The sequence below is a fragment of the Pelophylax lessonae genome (genome assembly GCF_965119305.1).
Source record: "Pelophylax lessonae genome assembly, chromosome: 2".
NCBI lineage: Eukaryota > Metazoa > Chordata > Amphibia > Anura > Ranidae > Pelophylax > Pelophylax lessonae.
In genome coordinates, this window is record NC_138769.1 from 219,231,660 (window position 1) to 219,254,157 (window position 22,498).

Genomic DNA, 22,498 nt, shown 5'->3' on the forward strand with positions numbered 1-22,498 from the left:
GCTCTTCCTCTGACCTGCTGTTGACTCACCCACAGTCCCATTCACTGTAATGGGACAGCTGGTGATGTGGCAGTGACACAACAAGGTGAGGGACATGGTGGCAGCAGGTGAGTGGATGCCCGCTAACAGGTAGTTGCTGGTGAAATTGTGTGAATGCATCAATGCAGTGCATGTTAACGCAGCTTGCATGAGTTTGCCAAAAATGTAAATATTACTGAATATACAGCCTCATGCTACATAACTAAGCTCCATTTCATGCTGAATAAACAACATTTTAATGTATCTTATAGGAGAGTTCCACCCAAAAGTGGTACTTCAGCTCATCTGCTTCCTCCCCCCATCTGGTGCCAGCTTTGGCACCTTTCAGGAGGGAGGGGAACGGGTACCTGTTTTTGACAGGTACCCTTCCCCAATTCCAGGAGACAGCGCTGCGGTGTCATCCCTTGGAAGTTCCTTCCCCTGCTGCCGAGCCGATGAGAATGCGTAGTGTGCTTCATGCATGTGCAGTAGGGAACCAGCTGTGAAGCCGAAAGGCTTCATTGCCAGTTTCCCATAGAGTGAATAGTGGTGGCAGCATCTGACAGCCGATCCGAAAATCGGCTGGGGTGCTGACATCGCGGGCTCCCTGGACAGGTCAGTGTCTATATATTAAAAGTCAGCAGCTACAGCATTTGTAGCTGCTGACTTTTATTTATTTTTTCCACAGCTGGAACACCGCTTTAAATAGAAAACTATCTTTAGATAGATTTTTACTCCAAAAGTGTTTTATTAAAATAGATTTAATAAAAAATATATATTTAAATCAAAAAAATCTGGTTAAAATCCCCAAAAATCTGATTTGCTTGTTTTTTAAAAAAAAAATATTCATTTTTTTTATCTACCTTGGCCACGTACACACGAAATTCGGACGACAGATCGTATTTTTATTTTTTTTTGGTTGCTGTCCAATCTCCAATGTTTCGCAAATGGGAGAGTTTACTGACAATACAAATTTTCTCGTACGATATTGCAATAGCTTGCTGTATGCGTAACCACGCTGTCGTGTGCAAGGGGAAATTATATAATGTGCGTGTGACCCCTGTAGCCACGCCTTGAGCGTCTATGTTTGGAGCTATTTGTAATTTTTCGTAAAAGCCTCTTTTGAATACCCAAATTAGGTTTGTTGATGCAAAGCATTACACCAAGAATAGAAAACAATGCCATGACATTTGGGTGCAGAATTACTCTGTCACCATTGCCTTTTAGATGGGGAAGTGCAGATATGAGAAAAAACAAGTTTAAACACTATTTATTTAATTGTATTTCAAACATTTCCATGAAAATAATTTTTTTGTCAAATAATTTAATTAATTTACTCCTACGAAATGACATTATGCTGTTCAAACATGTTTTTTTTTTTCGTATCCCAGGGTTTTTTTCCAGGCCGTTCTTTAATTTCTGCTCATGCTCTGTCTAGTGCACACACATTTTTCCTGACGGACACCATGCTAATCATAAGATTATCGTACAATGTGTTGTCTGGCGAGAGAATTTTTCGTGTTTGCGCCATCGGATTATATCGGATGAAATATCATGATGAGCTATTGAAAGCTGTGTACTATAAATCAGATTATCGTACGATCACTTCGAAAGTGGTATTTATCATGCAATTTTCGTATTGTGTGTACAGGCCATAAGACACTGCAGTGAGGGCTACCAGTAATGTATTGAAGGACAAGCAGGGGGATTACCAAAAACTTTCACACACAAATGAAATTTGTACAAGTATGTAACAATTATGTACATTTGTAACATTAGGGCCTTTTTTACATGCTTAGGAGGTGTTAGGATCGCCTCTTAAACCCTGAGAGCCGCTACTTAGCAGCACTCTGCAAAGCTATCTATTGTGGATAACCTTTCAGAACTTAAACAAGTGTGAAGGAACATAGCCTTATTTAGCATTTTATGTGCCAAATAAATAGAATTGCCATATGACTGTTCAATATTTTAGTGGTGCACTGTCTGTCCGTAGACACACACCTCTCCTCTCCCTCCTTGTTGTCCATCCCTCCCAACCAAAGTATTTACCCTACTGGTTTACATTAAGAACAGTTTTTAACCTCCTTGTCCATCCCTCCCAACTAAAGTATTTACCCTACTGGTGCACATTAAGAACAGTTTTTAACCTGGAAAACTGGTGCAAGTACTCAATCATTTTGGCGACCAGTAGCGGACCATAATAAAAATCGTCACACATCACTTTTAGAGCTCATTCACACTTGTTTTGACTTTACCTTTTACACATTAAAGTGCCTACTGCTTCAACATGCTTTTTTTGATGTGTGTTTGATGCTTTGGTGATGCTTTTTTGAAGCCTTAATGAAGCTTGGTAAATGCCTGGTGTGTTTATTTTTTTTTTTAGAAGCTTAGCTCAGTAGTACCCCCACTCAGCAGATCCCCAGCTCATTGGTACCCTTGTTCAGCAGATCCCCCATCTAATTAGTACCCCTGTTCAGCAGATCCCCTGCTCAGTAGTACCCCCAGCTCTGCCGATGCCTCACTTAGTAGTACCCCTATCTTTGCTGATGCCTCACTCAGAAGTACCCCCCAGCTCTGCTGATCCTTCTTTTTTATCCAGGCCCCACTCACGTCCTGCTATATTGCTCCCATGCTGCTCACCATATGTGACATCTGCTAGTTTCTCTTGCTCCGGTTGCTCAGCTCTTCTGATTATCTGTCACTCAGTCCTCTTTCTGCTGTCCCCGTCCACTTTCTGCTATAGTGTTTCCATGTTGCACACCGCATGTGCCATCTCCTAGGTGCTCTGCTTTAGTCTAGACCCCGCTCACCGTCTTGCTACTCTACGCTGCACACCTGATGTAACGTCTGCACCAGACGCATCCAGAATACATGAAATGGAAGTCACTGCTGATGACATCTTTCCAGTTCACTTGTTGGATTCCCAGTGCATCTTGGGATATCTCATACCTGCAATACCTACAAAACAAAGCAACGCCAAAGATGAATAAAAGCCCATCAAAGGCTTCAGGTGCTGTAAGTTAGAGTTGTCATAGACTTCTGTGGAGACTTTGGAGAGGCTTTGAATCGCCAAGTAAGTGACATGGGGTCACACCAGAATGCAATTTAAAAAATACACAAAAAAAAGCCTACACGTATACCAGTGTTTCCCTGTGTTTTTGTATGCTTAGCAGAGCACTCTGCACAGTTCAGTTCACAATTCATATTGTATCTACATTTTTGCAGTATTTACTAAAAACCTAAAGTCTGTGGGTCCGAAAACATGCAATTCTGCTGTGCATAAAAAGGTGCAAAAAAGTGTGCACAAATGCACGAGAAAAGCCCTCTAAATCGCACTCAGGTATTAATGGGGATGTGTCCAGTGTAATGATCCTCAAAAGAAAAGTATGCTTTTTTTTTTTTTAAGAATCATACTTACCTAGGTGGATGCATTGGTCCGATACTGCATCTGTCCCCCGTCACCTCTAACATTGAGAACCGAGCATTCGAATACCACCAATCACTCAGTTCTCACAGAGTGAGTGCTGCTGACTGATAGCCACCGCTGTATGCTCTGCCCCCTGATCACTGGGCCAGGTTGTGGAGGGGGCGGGAGCAGCCGTCTCTGGCTCCCAGCGGCAAACTGAGAGGGTGAGCCAGGTGTTGGGTCAGGTATGTGGGCAGATCCTGACTTCATTTTTGTGATCTTTCCCCAGCCTTGACCACTGGAAAACGGGGGACAGGAGTGCAGAACAAACTGCACTCCTGTGATCCACAGGAGAAGTACAGCTAAACAAGCTTTGGCTGTACTTCTCCTTTTAAGCATGTGAGTTTTTTTCTTTTTTTTTTTTTTTTCTTGGCTCAGTCCACTGGATGAAAAAGGAAAAACTAACAGGTTTCTCTATCCACACATACAAGGTAGATGGAGGAATCCTCCTTTCTGAGGCATTGTATTTTGACAGTGACACTTGCCGCTGTCAGAATACACTGATCAGCAGCTGCAACTGATTGGTTGGAGTGTCAGCTCAATTGAGTATATTCTAATATGTCCTTTCGACAAAAGTCAATTTAAACTATTAGCTTCTGCCCAGCCGATAAGTTCACACATTGATTGAAATTCAGTCAGTCCCTCTTGGAAAAGCCAATTTTCCAACAGTGTATGTCCAGCTTAATGCCTCGTACACACGCGTCGATAGTTGGCCGTGAATTTTCGGCCAACGTCCGATCGGCCGATTTTCAGCTTGTTAGTATGATGCTTTCGACAACCGACACCGACTTTTCGGCCAAATAAAATCTGGTGTGCAGGCTATAAAATTTTTGTTGGCCGACAACACAACGGCCGATTTTCGGTCAGTCAGTACAGATTTCGCCAGACAAAAATCTGATGAGCAAGACTGGGCATGCTCAGAGAAGAAAAAACACACGGAAAGTAAACCAGCACATGACATCACTTCTGAAGTAGAATTTTGTTGGCCGAGAAAATTTGTGTGCAGTCTAGGCACATTCCAACCAACAAAACACGGCCGATCGGTTGGTCGATAATCGTTGCGTGTGTACGAGGCATTAGTTGAATGAGTAGGTTTTTGGTTATATGATTCTAAATGAGTTTGTAATGGAAGGGTTGGTACCCTCCAGCTGCTGGGGAACTACAAGTCCCAGTATGCCCTGCTGGTCCCTGTTTTGGTTGCCCTTTAAAGTGGTCAGTCTGTCTTACAGGGGATGTCATCAGATTGTTTTTCATTGATCGTCAAATGTCAAATCAGGACAGTATTCATAAACTTTGTGACATGTACAGGGGAAAGCAATATAGATAGCACTGTGCAAAAATAACCGGCCTTATTGACGTTTAGTATGCCATTAAACTCTTGTATAACATGATATAGTGTTCCCTTAGTAGCAGTAGAAAGTGTCTGGAGTCCAAGGTTAAAATGAAGATAAGGACATAGGATATGTTGTAAACAAGTTGCAGTTAGTGCCCAGGACTTCTCATTTCTGTCTGTTATGGGTGGAGATCCTTTTCTTAGCAAAAGGGAGTTTACGATGGCTTTCCACATAGGGAAATTCCTATTTGTATGACCAGTTTCATGTATCTGTTTTCATTTCTGTTTCCTTGCAGGTAGTAAGTATGGAGGCCTACTCCTGGTGGCACAACAGTATAGTTGCGGGTTGGAATCTCATATGATCCCAGTAGCACAGAAACAATAATATCTGTGATCAAATCTGACCCTGTGAAATAAATTATAGTAATTAATTATACAGAGCTGGCTATCTACAACATATATTTTAAATTGGCCCTGTCACCAACCTAAACAGTTGCGGGAAAAATCATGCATATTAAATGTCAGCTTATACAAAAACTATTGGTGCCGCGCTGTCAGATATCAGCTCATCAGCCTTAGATACACGTGTGGTAGGTAAAAAGTGCATATAAAATAAAGAAATGTGAATAGATGATAGCCAGATCGCAATAAATGGAAGACAAATATCTCACATACAGTATCTCACAAAAGTGAGTACACCCCTCACATTTTTGTAAATATTTTATTCCATATTTTCATGTGACAACACTGAAGAAATGACACTTTGCTACAATGTAAAGTAGTGAGTGTACAGCTTGTATAACAGTGTCAATTTGCTGTCTCCTCAAAATAACTCAACACACAGCCATTAATGTCTAAACTGCTGGCAACAAAAGTGAGTACACCCCTAAGTGGACATGTCCAAATTGGGCCCAAAGTGTCAATATTTTGTGTGGCCACCATTATTTTCCAGCACTGCCTTAACCTTCTTGGACATGGAGTTCACCAGAGCTTCACAGGTTTCCACTGGAGTCCTCTTCCACTCTTCCATGACGACTCCACTGAGCTGGTGGATGTTATGGCGCTTTTCCACTACATGGTACGGCTTGGTTTGGCTCGGTTTGGTGCTTTTCTACTGCATGGTACCGCATGGTACGTGTTAGAACGGTTTGGTACGGTTTGGTACAGCGGCACTTTTCTACTACATGATACGGCTCGGTACGGCTCGCTTAAACAGTACCACCTCGGTTGGGGTTCCAAGCAGGCCATACCTATACCATATGCCACAATCCTTTGCATGCAGCCTTGATTGTTTGTCACTACTAGCCACTGATTGGTCAGAGAATCGTTGTAATCCCACCCACTTACTACTTTAGTGGAAAAGCAAACCGAGCCGAGTAGAGCCTATACAGTGCCGAAAGGTGCCGACTTGTACCACGCAGTGAAAAAGCAAACTGAGCCGAGCTTGGCCAAGCAGTTCGGGGTGGAGCACTGCAGTGGAAAAGTGCCATTAGAGACCTTGCGCTCCTCCACCTTCTGTTTGAGGATGACCCACAGATGTTCAATAGGGTTTAGGCTTTGGGACATGCTTGGCCAGTCCATCATCTTTACCCTCAGCTTCTTTAGCAAGGCAGTGAGTCCTGCTAAAAATCGCTGATCACTGCCATTACTAGTAAAAAAAAAAAAAATGACATAAATCTTTCCCCTAGTTTGTAAACACGATAACTTTTGCGCAAACCAATCAAAATACGCTTATTGGGATTTTGTTTCTACCAAAAATATGTAGCAGAATACAAATTGCCCTAAAATAATGAAAACATTTGATTTTTAAATATTATTATTTTTTTTTTTTTGGGGGGGGGGGGGGGGATGTTATATAGCAGAAAGTGAAAATAATTTTTTTTTTTTCAAAATTGTCGCTCTTTTTTTTGTTTATAGCGCAAAAAAATCAAAATCGCACAGGTGATCAAATACCACCAAAAGAAAGCTATATTTGTGGGAAAAAAGACATACATTTTATTTGGGTACAGCGTCGCACATCTGCTCAATTGTCTGTTAAAGTAACCAGTGCCGACAAATGGCCTGGTAATTAAGGGGGCAAATCCTTTCGGTTCAGAAGTAGTTAAATTATTTGTGTTTACAGCCTTGCAGTTACATTTTTATCTACAACCAGTGGCTGGTGTAATTCATGCGGCATTCAGGTTTCACTGAATCAGCGGAAATGCAAGCTGTGGGTGGCCCAAAACCCGGTTAAACAAACTGCGATTGAAAAATCGAAGGCGTTGGGTGGAACAATGTCAGCTGAACAGTGACTGCATCTGATTACACACAGTCACTCTTCAGGTGCTGAGGCTGCCTGAATATAATAGCTGGCAGCGGAGATTCTGTGCTGTGTTATCACGTCTACAAACTAGGGGAAAGATTTATGCCATTTTTATTTCTTTTTTTTTACTAGTATTGGATAGAGGAGTCTAATAGATATCAATAGAGATCCATGTGTGTAAGGGTCCATACTTAATCCTAGTACACACGCAACGAATTTCCGCCGACCGGTCGTCCGTCTTTTGTCCAGAGTGGTGTCTGTTGGTTGGAATGTGCCTAGACTGCACACAAATTTTCCCCGTACGACAGAATTCTACTTCAGAAGTGATGTCATGTGTTGGATTGCTTTCTTTGTGTTCTTTCATCTCTGAGCATGCCCAGTCTTGCTCATAAGATTTTTCCCCATCAAAATCTGTACTAATGAGACGAACATCGGACGTGTTTTGATGGTCGACAAAAATTATATAGCCTGCACACCAGGATTTTTTCGGCCGAAAAGTCGGAGTCGGTTGTCGGAAGCATCATACTAACAAGCCGAAAATCGACAGATCGCTCGTCGGACGAAAATTCCCGGCCGAATTTCTACTCGTGTGTACGAGGCTTAACAATAAGAAAATGGGAAGTAAACTTCATCCTGACGAACGATCTGCCGATTTTCGGATCGTTAGTATGGTGTTTTCAACAGCTGATTATGAATTTTTCAATGACAAAAGCTGAATGTGCAGGCTATAAAATTTTCTATCGTACGTGAACACAGCGTCTGATTTTCATTGAATTATTAGAGTTTTCGTCCGAAAAAAATCGCAAGAGCAAGACTACGCATGCTCGGAAATGAAGGAATACATACAACACAATTCAACACATTACATTTTTTCTGAATTTGAATTCTGTTGTACGAGAATTTTGGTATGAAAGTAACCTCTTCACTTTCCATATGAGACTAGCATGCAACAAAAAACGGACGAAAATTTGTCCAATAATCTGATCGTGTGTATGAGGCTTAAGGCTGGCTTTAGTCTTCTCTCTCCCCAAGTCAATTATTTTTTTAATTACTGGAACTATATAAGCGTGACAGAGTATTAGTATAGGGTGGATTCTGCACGGGCCTCATTCACGCCCAATGCACTGCGTTGCGTCATACCGTGTCAGCAACCCATTCAAAATAAATTGGCTAAAGCACATTTTTATGTAAGAAAAATAAAGGGTGTAGACTATTTTTTTTTTTTGCACTGAACAGGACAGCATAAATCTGCTGTGGCGTACATGTGTTGTAAAGGGGCCTTGGGGTGGCATTCAAAACGCATAACATAACGCGATATTCAAGGTGTTTTAAAATATAGTGAGAAGCAGACAGTGAAAAAACCCTTTGGAAAATGTTTTAAAATGTAGAAAAGAAAATAAGTTGAGCACTGTCAGGAAAGTTCCCTTCATCTTTCCTCTAATGTAAATAGCAGATTGCGGGTAGCTTTACAGTGGCATAAATTCTTTAATTATGGGGAAAACAGGTGGGACAACTCTGGGAGAACTGAAGGAATTAAAAGCCTTTTTTTTTTTAATAAAGAAAAGTATGATATTTTCTTTTTGAAAATGCAGATGGTAATGATAGCAAGTGTTGGTGAGACGGGAATATAGAAACTGGCAAATTATCCACCGTGTAAAAATATACTTTTTAAATATAAGTAACTTTTCTTTGTGTTTCTATGTATTGCCATCTTGTGGACAAAACAAGAAACTGCACCTGCTAGAGTTTCTTTTTTTTTAGCTTTAGCTCAGCTTATAGAAGGGGATCTGTGTCCTTATTTCCTGAGGTCAGTTATCTACATGTATATATATATGGGGCATCCAGAGTCATGACGCAACTAGATAAATATGCAAGCCATTTACCATGATCATATGTCAGAGTCACAAGGTTTTGTTTCAAAACCAAAACAGGGATTTGTTACATTTCAAAATCTGAATTTATTTAGTGGTTTGATTTTTTATTTTTTTTTGACAAATCAGCTAGAAAGGGATGTGGAAGAATGAAAGCGCTGCCTTACTATGAACACAGCATAGCGTGACAGTAATAAGGAAGAGCAGCAGAGGAGCTTATGTGCCATGAACTCAGTGACCGCACAGCTGTAGTATTCTTCACCCCTATAGTCACATCCTGCTAACTCCTTACAATAAAGCTGCAGCAGCTTTGAATGCTAAATTATTAATTATAGTAATATGTGAGCATAGGCGTAACGCAATGAATAGCTATATTTTCCCTTTTACAGTGGACCTTGTATTAAACAAATGACTATATATATATATATATATATATATATATATATATATACAGTAAACCCCCCTCCATTGCGGGGGTTATGTTCCGTACCCAGCCACGAAAAGTGAAAATCCGCGAAATAGAAAAACCCTATTAAAATGCATTGTAGGCATGTTTTTTTTTACTGTCACTGTACGTGTAAAAGCATTTTAAGGTCTTTAAACACACTTTTAAAACAATAGAAACTCATTTAAACACATAAAAGATACTGAGAGGCATAGCAAGAGCTATGGAAAACACAAAAATATTTCATTTTTAATGATTTATGTAGTAAAATAACATTACAAAAAAAAACGCAATATACCGGGACCGCAAAAACTGAACCGCGATGGAGCGGGGGTTTACTGTGTGTGTATATATATATATATATATATATATATATATATATATATATATATATATATATATATAGCCAGTATAAAAAAAAGATATAATCTATGTTGCCTGCTTAGCGCAATAAAGGCAGTGAAAATGATAGAACAGCTGAAACTGATAAAACTGATAGGACAGCTGTTTGCTGATAGAATTCCTGGTTTGCAAGTCAAATATTATGCGATAAAAAAAAAAAAATGTGTGTGTGTGTGTGTATATATATATATATTTATTTATGTATATATATATATACAGTATAGTATATATCTATCTACTATATACTACTATATACAATATAGTATATGTCTATCTACTATATATTACTCTATACAGCATAGTATATGTCTATCTACTATATATACTGTGTGTATATGTGTCTATATATATATATATATATATATATATTACCTTGTACTAATTGTATTTATTTATTTTTTTATTTATATTTTTATTATTTATATTCATGATCTTATGATTTTTAGATATAAACCCTTTATATTTCCATTTGTTTTTGTAGCCCTGATAGTGAGCGAGTGTGCTTGCCCCCCCCCCCCCCAAACACATTGGCTGTATGCTGCTATAAATCAATTTGATCATCAAATTACCTTAGACTCTTGTATGCTTTTTTGGTGCTCTCATTGCATTGTATGGGGTTGATTTACTAAAGGCAAATAACTTGTGCACTTTGTAAGTGCAATTATACTCTGCAAGTGCAGTTGCTCCAGAGCTTAGTAAATGAGGGGAAGCTCTGCTAACCTCCGTCATCTAATCATTTGCAAGCAAACTGCATTTTTTCCCCCCTTGCATGAAATTAAGTATTCTTTGCAAATTGGAGCCCTTGTCTCATTTACTAAGCTCTGGAGCAACTACACCTGCAAAGTGCACAGTCTGTTTGTATTTAGTAAATCAACACCTATGTGTGTGGATTCTAAACTCTGAGTCCTTTCCCTTTTTCCTGAGGGTGGTCCCCATTTTGGGGAGTGCTGCTGAACTAGGGTTGCCACCTCATCCCTTTAAACCAGGACATATATTCATTACACAGGTTCTGAGGCTTATATAATGCACATAAGGCACTAAGTGGTTTTGAATACCACCTTAATCAGCCACAGAACCTGTGTAATGAATGTGTGTCGTGGTTTAGGCCCCATTCACACTTGTGTGACTTGTCCTGCGATTTGGGACTGCAAAGTTTCATGACAAGTCGTACTCCATGATTTCCAGCGAGTACCGTTCATATCTATACGACTTCAAGCCACAATGACTTTAAAGTAGTCCCTGCACTGCTTTGGGACGATTTTAATGTGTTTTGGGGTCCAAAGACATAGGCATTGCTTTAAGTCCAGTCAAAATCGCTGCAACAAAATTGCGGTAAAATCGTGTGACTTTTAGGCTGCATAAGTGTGAAAGGGGCCTTAACCACTTCCCGCCCGCCCTATAGGCAATTGACGGCGGGAAGGTGGTTGCATTATACTGACCAGACATCATAAGACGGCAGCAGGTTAATGCGCTTTGCGCACCCCATGGGGGGGGCGCGCAGAGCAGCGATCGGTGATGCAGCATGTCACTCAGACACACTGACTGACGTAGGCTCTTTACCATGTGACCAGCTGTGTTCAATCACAGCTGGTCACATAGTAAATAGGAAGTCCCGTTGATGGGCTTTCCTCAGTTCGTGCCTGACAGGCACGAGTAGAGGAGAGCCGATCTGCGGCTCTCCTGACAGGGGGGGGGGGGGGGGTCTGCACTGGTAATCAGAGCATTGATTACCAGTGCAGATCCTTGGGGGGTGCCACTAGAATCACCAGGGATGCCCACCCATGACCCCAAGGATGCCCACTATGGCCACCAGGGATGGCAATCAGGGCTCAGGGAGCCTGCCAGTGCCCTCCCCATCAGTGCTGCCTGCCAGTGCCCTCCCCATCAGTGCCCATCATTGCCATCTATCAGTGCTGCCCACCAGTGCCACCTATCAGTGCCCATTAGTGCTCATCAGTGCTGCCCATCAGGGGGTGAAAGTGCCCTGTATTGAAGTGGTTAAAAGGATGAGGTGGCAACCCTATGCTGAACCCAGTGAAAATTAGTAAATTCAAATGCAGCACCCCATTTGTTCTTGTATGAGATATGTAATGTCAGCAATCTTTCTTCTCTGAGATCTCTCTATGTATAAAATATCAGAAGTCTGATTTTCTCCTTCTGAAGATGTCCATCTCACTGGCAGGCTAATCTAATGGCTTTATTTACTGATTAGGAAAAAGTTTAGAGATCTGAAATTCTGACTTCACTCTGATTGGCTGCATAATTGTTCACGGTCATTGACGCAGACCATAAAGTGAGTAGATCAGCATGATAGCCAGGCAACTGTAATTTCCAGAAGGAATAGTTGCTTCTATATTTTTCTCAGCACAGGCTTACAGTCAGGGCGATAGGATACTAGAAAGTAAGCTTTGTCTATGCAGCCTGAGCAAAACTCAGTTTAGCAACACAGACTATGAAAGCCATACATGCTTAGATACCTCTCAACCAGTCTAGATCCCATCCATGCATGCTCTACAGTGTGGGTGGAGGAACCTCCTCTGCCAGCTATTGTATTTAAGCAGCTAGGACAGCTGTAGCTGTCTGAATACCAAACTGACGGAATGCGGTCACTTTACGGATAACAATTTTTAAATTGACTTTTGTCGAGCCGGATGCTGTTGCGCCCACAGCCACCCACAGCTTGCATTTTCGGCCTACTGCAGGAATCTGCTGAAATATGGGCCTTGTACGGTCGGCCTATTGTGTGGACCAGACAGGCACAAGACAATAGTCTGCCCTGTTCTCTGAATTAATTAAAAAGATGATGAAAATGAAAGAAGGTCTGAAGTTGCTTTGCAAAAAAATAAAATAAAATAAACCTAGCAGTGAAGTATTTTTTAGTATGTTTCTTCTGCCTTAAAATCTTTCCCTGCCAGCTAGTGTGACGTCACGACATCACTTCCGGTTTACTCGGCTGCCAACGGCGCAGATTTAAAAAAAACTGTTAGCATTCAAAAATGAAGATTTCTGCGTTTTAATTACTTTGCAGTGCAGTGGAGGGATCTGGGGTCTTTTAGACCCCAGATCCCTCCATAATTAGTACCTGTCACTTACTGTCACAAGGGATGTTTACATTGCTTGTGACCGCAATAAAAGTGATTTATATATATATACATTTTTTTTTTTTTAAACTGTGTTAACCTCCCTGGCGGTATGATTCTGTGAGGAATTCTGTTCCAAAAGCGGTACAATTCTTTTCATGGAAATTTGGCGTTATGTATTATAGGCCTACAATTCTTAGTAATTACTGACTTAAACCTGACCAAAACAAGACTCTAGTAGACATCCCAGATGTGATAAATTTGAAACACAAACAAGTGAATTATAATTGAATCAATAATATTATTTTATTATTTAATATATAATATATATATAATAAAATTATATTATTGATTAGATTATAATTCATGCGCTATATATATATATATATATGTGTGTGTGTATATATACGCATGAATTATAATCGAATCAATAATATAATTTTATATATATATATATATATATATATATATATATATATATATATATAATGTGTGTGTGTGTGTGTGTGTGTATATATATATATATATTTTTTTTTTTTTAATTTCCCTCCCTAGTTCCGCTCCCATGCAGCATTGCTGCTGCAGGGAACGGAACTAGGAAGTCCTCCTACCGACAGACGAGCGGCGGAGATCTCGCTGGCGGTCACAGCAATGAGAGCTCATCGCTGGATCGCCAGGATAAGGTAAGAGAAGCTCCGCTGCGCTGTCTGCACGCTCTGCCCATTGACCCCGAGCGTGACTCGGGGATACCGCTAATAGCAGAAAATTCCTACCCCGAGTCACGCTCGGGTTTACCGCTAAGGCGGTTAAAAATAAAATAAATAGGAAAAAAAAATTTTTAAAGCACCACTGTCGTCGTGAGCTTGTGCACCAACGAAAAGGCATACGTAAGTCGTGCCCGCAAATATAAACTGTGTGCAAATCACACAAGTGAGGTATTGCCGCGATCATCAGAGCGAGAGCAATAATTCTAACAAAAGACCTCTTCTGTAACTCAAAACTGGTAACCGCTAAAAATGTTTAAAGCATTGCCTGTGGAGATTTTTAAGTACCATAGTTTGTCGCCATTCCACGGGTGTGCGCAATTTTAAACTGTAACATGTTAGGTATCTATTTACTTGATGTGACATCCTCTTTCACTATATACAAAAAATTGGGCTAACTTTACTGTTTAGTTTTTTTTTTTAAGTTCAGTGAAGTGTATTTTTTTCCCACGAAATTTTGTTTGAAAGATCGCTGCGTGACAAAAAATATTGCAACGACCGCCGTTTTAGAGCCGGTTCACACTGGGGCGACTTGTCAGGCGACCTGACAAGTCAGTCTAAGTCTTGTCAGTCGCTCCGACTTAGAAAAAGGGTCCTGAGCTACTTTGGGGCGACCTGGAGCGACCTGCATTGACTTCACAGGTCGCCCCAGCAAGTAGCGTCGCCCCTATGTGAACAGGGTCTCATTCTCCAGAGTCTATTTGGGGGTTCTGAGTAAATTTCTAGCAAAAAATACTGATTTTAACTTGTAAACAACAGAAATAGGCTTGGCCCTTAAGTGGTTAAATAACGTCCATCTGAAGCTATATGTCCACAGGGTGACATAGCTGTTGCACAGTTTAATTTGATCCTTGTAATTAAACTTTGTTTTAGGGTTTAGGGGGGCTCCAAAAAAAACAAAAAAAAAAAAAAAAAACCGTTGTGTTAATAAAACTCCTGATATACTGAGCCATATTTGTCATTTTTGGTTTTGCCCATAGTTCATAGTGATATTCTTCAAATGGCGACATGCTGGTGAAGTCCCGGTTCACACTTATGCGATGCGGGAACACTGCGAGTCTACTGCGGGTTACCGCATCGCATTCCCAACGCAGGTAGTTCACACTGCCATATGCGAATTGCTGGGAGTGTCAATTCAAAGTTAAAGACACCCTTAAATCAGTTCACATATAGCAGTGCAAACTGACATTCGGACATGAATTGGATCGCATAAGTGTGAACCACCATGCGATCTGATTCTGGTGCGGACCCAAAAAAGGGTCCTGTGCATGTTTGTGCTGAATCAGATGCGAATTCAGCCATACAATCTGTATGGCTGAATTCACATCGCACAGACATCGCATGTGATTTTCAGAGCAGTACGCTTCGAATCACATGCGATGTCTGCCATCGCACTAATGTGAACCGAGCCGAAAAGTTAGCATTTTGAGTACAAGGAAAAACTATATTTCTGTATTAAAGTTATTTTAACACACTACTTTGTATGTAATATACTTCTATTTGAAGTTCAGCTGTACTAGAAGAAATTATGTTGGCAGAAAAAAAAACTGGGCTTCGAACACATTTTATACCTGCATATTTAGGTAAATGAGTTAATTACAGTATATAATTAGTGTCTTCTAATATAACCGTCATGCATGTATTTATCTTTGAAACTGTATACAGTGTTTTCATTTCCTTTTTCCGTTTAAACACAAGGGGCTCAATGTTGCCATGTTGACATCACTAATGGTGCAGAACATTCCGACTTATCATAGACATTAGTGGGATTTTCCATAGCTTCCCACTGTTTGGTTACCATAGAAGTAAATAAAACTTCAGATACTGTATACGATTTATGACACAGATGGGGATCTGTGGACATAAGTCCATATCTCAATGATTGTTATTTATTATTTACTTATAAAATAAAATTACTTTAAATTAATTAATTTGGTGCAGCTGTGCATGGTAGCCAATCAGCTTCTAACTGCAGCTTTTTCAATAAGGCTACGTTCACATGTTAGCGTAGCGGACCGCGGCAGAATCACCGCGATTCTGCCCGCGATCCGAAAATCATTGCAAATCGCGGGACGCCTGTGCGTTGCCGTAGATTTGCAAATGGCACCCCAAGCAGCTGTGCATGGTAGCCAATCAGCTTCTAACTGCAGCTTGTTCAATAAGGCTACGTTCACATGTTAGCGTAGCGGACCGCGGCAGAATCACCACGATTCTGCCCGCGATCCGGAAATCATTGCAAATCGCGGGACGCCTGTGCGTTGCCGTTGATTTTCAATGGCGCCCCAAATGCTGTGCGATGATGCCGCGATTTCCGCCTGCCGAATCGCGGTAACATCGCGCAAACAAAATCGCGGGTCGCATGACGCCCCAAAGAAGCTCTTGTACCTTTTTTGGGCGTCATGCGACCCGCAATTTTGTTTGCATGATGTTACCGTGATTCAGCAGGCGGAAATCGCGGCAACATCGCACAGCATTTGGGGTGCCATTGCAAATCAACGGCAAAGCACAGGCGTCCCGCGATTTGCAATGATTTCCGGATCGCGGGCAGAATCGTGGTGATTCTGCCGCGGTCCGCTACGCTAACATGTGAACGTAGCCTTAAGGTCCATACACATGATTCGAAAATTGGACGAAAAATACCGCTTTCGAAACAACCATACGACATCGGATCGTTAGTACAGAGCTTTCGGGAGCTGATCATGGCAGTTCATCGGATAATACTCGTGCGATCCGATTCTGTGCGAACTTTCAGATCGCACTGCGATATGCAATCTGATCTGGGGGTGTCGTTAACTTTTAATTGACACCCCCAGCATATCGTATATGGCAGTGTGAACTGCCAGGGGACGGGATGCGATGCGGGAACGCGCTGTATATTCGCAGCATTCCCGCATTGCAGAAATGTGAACCGGAACTGGTAACCTTTCTTGTACGATACCAGATCGTACGATTTTTCGTTTAATCAGTACAGCTGTTTTTCGAAAATACAATAGAAATACACTACAACACATGACATCACATCCTATTTTTTAATTCTGTCATATTAGAATTTTCGTAACTTTAGTAAACTCTTCATGTGCGATATGCGACTAGCATGCAAAAAAAAAAAAAAACGGACGATCTGTTATCCGATTTTCGGATTGTGTGTATGGGGCATCAGCTAGGAGACGTTTTCATAATCTAAGGCGTGTGTCATTTTTGTGTATGGCAGGTGTCACTAATGAGATATTCCAGGTCTCGGGGTCACATTTCACATGGGGTGTGTAGCTATGGACTAGACAGCAAGTGTTTTTCTGCATTGACTGTAATTAGCAGCATAGTGGCTGTCAAGAGTTTGTCGCCTGCTGTCATTCTAGAGTGTAATCCTGTAATAATCCAGTTGTGAATAGGAGATTGAAGTGTGTGCTTGTACTGACATGTTCCTCCAATTACCAGGGCAAGGTGCAAGTTTGAGCAAGCCTGGACATGGCTGACTCACTCGGCAATGATGTCAGCATAGGACTGTACTGGGTGGGAACTGCAGTAATGTGATCCAGGGAACAAAGCTATTTATAATGTGTGATTCCTCTACAGGGAACAGAGTGCTTGTCAGTCTTTATGGCCTATGATGACACAAAGAGCTGTCTATCCATCTGACTGCTAGGCTGGCATTCTATACTTACACCTGCCCTGTCTGTGGGTAGGAAATGGAAACTTGTTACTAGGTGCAAGAAATGTGTCAATTTGACAACATGCAAAGCAGTTATGAATCGGTCAGGTGTTTCGGGTTAGGTTTTTCTGTGAATATAACCCCTTTCACATGGGCACCCTCTGTTCTGTGTCACAGGGGAACCCCTGATGTGGCTGCTTAGAATGGAAACAGATATACATAACTCCCAACTGTCCCTGATTTCGAGGGACTGTCCCTGTTTTGGAACAATGTCCCTCTGTCTCTCTTTCCCCCTCATTTTGGTCTGATCTATATAGTTGTATTTTAAATAGGGTGACCAGATGTCCCTGGGCTGAGGGCACTGTCCCAGGACCAAGTCTGTCCCCGGTTTTATCCCCAGATTCAGGGCCGGAATAACATAGACAGGGCATCCTATGCTGGCTGAGAAACAGCCTGTGCCCAGCGTTCTGTGTATTATGTAGTCCTGTACCCAGCACTCTGTGTATGATGTAGTCCTGTGCCTAGCACTCTGTGTATTATGTAGTCCTGTGCCCAGCACTCTGTGTATTATGTAGTCCTGTGCCCAGCACTCTGTGTATGATGTAGTCCTGTGCCTAGCACTCTGTGTATTATGTAGTCCTGTGCCCAGCGATCTGTGGATTATGTAGTCCTGTGCCCAGTGCTCTGTGTATTATGTAGTCCTGTGACCAGCGATCTGTGGATTATGTAGTCCTGTGACCAGTGCTCTGTGTATTATGTAGTCCTGTACCCAGAGCTCTGTGTATTATGTAGTGCTGTGCCCAGCACTCTGTCTATTATATAGTGCTGTGCCCAGCGCTCTGTGTATGATGTAGTCCTGTGCCTAGCATTCTGTGTATTATGTGGTCCTGTGCCCAGTGCTCTGTGGATTATGTAGTCCTGTGCCCAGCACTCTGTGGATTATGTAGTCCTGTGCCCAGTGCTCTGTGTATTATGTAGTCCTGTGCCCAGGGCTCTGTGTATTATGTAGTCCTGTGCCCAGGGCTCTGTATATTATGCAGTTTTGTGCCCAGCACTCTGTATATTATGCAGTTCTGTGCCCAGCGCTCTGTGTATTATGCAGTTCTGTACCCAGCGCTCTGTGTATTATGCAGTTCTGTGTCCAGCGCTCTGTGTATTATGCTGACAGCGCTCTGTGTATTATGCAGTTCTGTGTCCAGCGCTCTGTGTATTATGCTGACAGCGCTCTGTGTATTATGCAGTTCTGTGCCCAGCGCTCTGTGTATTATGCAGTCCTGTGCCCAGCGCTCTGTGTATTATGCAGTTCTGTGCCCACTGCTCTGTGTATTATGTAGTCCTGTACCCAGCACTCTGTGTATTATGCAGTCCTGTACCCAGCACTCTGTGTATTATGTAGTCCTGTGCCCAGCGCTGTGTGTATTATGCAGTCCTGTGCCCAGCGCTCTGTGTATTATGCAGTCCTGTGCCCAGCGCTCTGTGTATTATGCAGTCCTGTGCCCAGCGCTCTGTGTAATATGCAGTCCTGTGCCCAGCGTCCTCTGTATTATGCAGTCCTGTGCCCAGCGCTCTGTGTATTAAGCATTCCTGTGCCATTTGCCAATATATAAAAAAAAAAAAAATATGTCCCCGGATTTAATTTTAAAAATCTGGTCACCTCAATATAAAATGCACTATTTATCTCTCAAAAGGTGTTTCCCAGTGCTATACCTTTCATCCAATTTCAAAATGGCTGCATTTGTAAATGTCAAAAGCCAGTATAATGGAATAGTAGTGGTAAAAATCGCACAAGTGGGTTTAACTAATCTTTTTTTGTATAATTCTCCTTTAAGGGGAGTGACAGGGGGTGTGTCTTATGCTTACATAGTTTTGCTAAAAGGTGTCCCTCGTTCCCATCTCAAAAAGTTGGGGGGGTATGAATATATATCATATATGTGCCATCCATACCTGTTCCAATTTGTGATGGAGATAAAAGAGACCTGTGTACTTTCTATGGCTGGGCAGATACTGTAGTAAGTGGAGGTGTGGCCACCTAAATACACCCACATCCGGTTGGTAAAAGCAGACCCCAATCCATCCCCATAAGTAAGCTCTGGGGGGCAGAGTGAAACGTGTTGAGGACGTGGCTTGGCGGGGGTCCAGGCTGAGACCGCCACTTACCACCATACAGCGTGTCTTGACTTGATGTGTGGCTTCCAAGACATCCAGCCACTTTCTACCAGACCTAAATGTAAAATTCGGTCCACCCTTAGAGATACATTGCAGCCCATCTTTGATCTGTGTAATCATGGGTCAAAAATGGACTGTCAGAACAGGCAAGTGTTAAAGCGAAATTAAACCAATTGATTTCAGAGTTTCAAAAAACAGTTACATTCCTGGCACGTGCCGAGAATGTAACTGTCATATTGGTTGCGAACCTCAACCAAACTGTCAAACCATCCAATGGCTGGTGTCATCACTGATCACTTGTGCAGCATCATAGCAGTTGAAGATCAGAGGCCTAGATGGCAGCTTCCTTGGCTAAAAATGATTGGAGGGTTAGTCCTGCTTTAAAGTGGTTTTAAACCCTTCCATGTACCCAGTGAAGTGACTGGTCTCAGGTGATACACAGAGATGAAACAAATCATCATACATAAGTTGTACCTGTTTATCTACTACCATCTTTCTCCTACATTCATTCAAAGTGCCCCGATTCTCCTCTTCTCAGCTTCCTCGATAGCGCTCCGGGCCCCTCCCTCCTGCTGAGTGCGCCCACAGCAAGCAGCTTGCTATGGGGGCAACCTGAGCCAAGCTGCTGCTCTGTGTGTCCATTCAAACACAGAGAATGTGGCCCGGACCCGCCCGCTCTTTCTCCTAATTGGCTCACTGACTTTGATTGACAGCAGCAGGAGCCAATTGCACCCTCTGCTGTCTTAGCCAATGAGGAGGGAGAGTCCCAGACAGCCGATGCTCTCATGCAACATCACAGGATCAAGATGGGGCTCAGGTAAGTATTAGGGGGGCTGCTGCAGGCATAATAATAATCTTAATGCATTACAATTAAAAATCTTCTGCCTTTTAGAATCACTTTAAGTAATGATATGCAAAATACTTAAACAATGTACTTTTTAAGGGTCAGCTTAACAGCCAGGCAACTAGAATTTTCAAAAAGGAGGTCAGCAAATGAAGAACTGTTGTGTGCATTAGTCCAACACTACAGTAGCTACCTATCCCTGACTGCACTGAACTTCTAAAAGCTTATCAATGATTATTTGCAGTGCAGCACACTTTTCTATTTTATTTAGTAATCCCCAGTTTAGAATGATGATGATGATTGGTGGTGGTGCATTTTAACTACTGTATATGATTCCTTTTCATTGGATAATGCTTATGAGATTATGGTATACATGAAAAAAACTTTTGTGTTTATAAGTGTTATAGGTGTCCTGTTTTATTTAAATTGATTTATTGATTTCTTTTTTTTTTTTTATATTTTGCAGAAATCATGTATTCAGCCAGGGTCATCCTTTCACAGTCTAATGGCAGCACTGAAAAAGCTTGCCGAAATCTCTTTGGATCTGTGGATCATGAGCGTCTCAGAGCAGACTATGAAACACTACTGAACAGCACTGCGGAGGAGGCCAAACAAAGGTGGAACTTCGACTTTGTCAGTGAGACCCCTCTAGAGGGGGACTACAAATGGGAGAAAGTGGATTGCATAAATGGCGATATTCTTTGTCATATTGATGCCAATGGATCAGACTCATCCAAACGAAAGCAAATGCTCATTACAGGTAATTCTAAACATGCCAAATTTAGGATTTACAGAGTATCAAATGCCAGGACATTACTAATAGCTGAGTGCATCCAATTTAACCACTTAAGCCCCGGAGCATTTGGCTGCTCAAAGACCAGGGACTATTTTGCGATTTGGCACTGCATGGACACTTAACGGACAATTGCGCGGTCATGCAACACTGTACCCAAATGAAATTGACGTCCTTTTTTTCCCACAAATAGAGCTTTCTTTTGGTGGTATTTGATCACCTGTGCGATTTTTACTTTTTGCGCTATAAACAAAAAAAGAGCGACAATTTTGAAAAAACAACAATATTTTTCACATTTTTTTATGAAATCCCCCCCCCCCCAAAAAAAAATGTAAAAATCAAAATGTTTTAACATTTTATGACAATTTGTTTTCTGCTACATATTTTTGGTGAAAAAAATCTCAAAAAGCGTATTTTGATTGGTTTTGCATTTACTAAAGATTTATGTCATTTTTATTGTTTTTTTTTTTTTTAACTAGTAATGGCGGCGATCTGCGATTTTTTTTTTTTTTTTGCGGGGCTGTGACTTTGCGGCGGACAGATCGGACCCTTTACTGACATTTTTGACACTTTTGGGGGGACTAGTGACATTACTACAGTAATCAGTGCGATACATATGCACTGTTACTGTAAAAATGACACTGGCAGGGAAGGGGTTAACTTTATTAGAGAGAAAGGGGTTAAGTGTGTCCCTAGGGGCGTGCTTCTAACTGTGAACGGGCGTGGCTTTTGATGTAACCACAGAGACATATGATCCTACATAGCAGGATCGTATGATCTCTGCTGTTACACCAGGGAGAATGACAGGCGGCTTTGTTTACATCAGCTGCCTGCCTTTCTCCCTCTCCAGCGGGAGATCACGAGTGACCGGTGGAAATCGGAGCCGCCGGTCACTCGCGCGGGGATGCCCGTGAACGAGCGGGGGCGGGAGCGCGCCTCAGGCAGCGCGCGCTCGCCCCCTATTGGATCGCAGGCGAGTGACGTACCCATACGTCACTTTGCCTGCACGGGGCTGACCGCCGCAGTATATGTACTTGCTGCAGTCGGCAAGTGGTTAAACATATTTTATTGTATGTTAAAGGTAAGTACCAGGAAAAGTACAAGTCCTACCTAGCAGTGAGGCTACATCTAGGGGACCCGGTACAGCAGGTTTACTTACCTGATCCTCCGCAGGCTCCTCCACGTTAAACGATTGGTCCCTACAGCCTCTTCTCCTCTGCACTCCGGCAGTGTAATGCTTCTGATGTCTTCCATAGCCCTGCATTGAACATGAGTGTGCTGAGGGACAGTCCGCTGCCTGAGCGTAGGGCAGCACTATTTGCAGGGGGAGCAGAGGGTCAGGCAGGTAAAAGTGAAGTGTCATGA

The 22,498-nt window shown here is 42.0% G+C and overlaps 1 protein-coding gene across 1 annotated transcript in view; it reads left to right on the forward strand.

Annotated features, from left to right (window-relative positions):
- Positions 1–22,498, forward strand: part of LOC309547437 (cyclin-dependent kinase inhibitor 1-like) — a 41,729-nt gene that overhangs the window by 15,674 nt on the left and 3,557 nt on the right. Inside the window, exon 2 of the mRNA XM_082247294.1 lies at positions 20,807–21,100. Coding sequence (XP_082103420.1) covers positions 20,812–21,100 — 289 coding nt within the window. The 5' untranslated portion in view covers positions 20,807–20,811. The remainder of the gene's footprint in view (positions 1–20,806; positions 21,101–22,498) is intronic.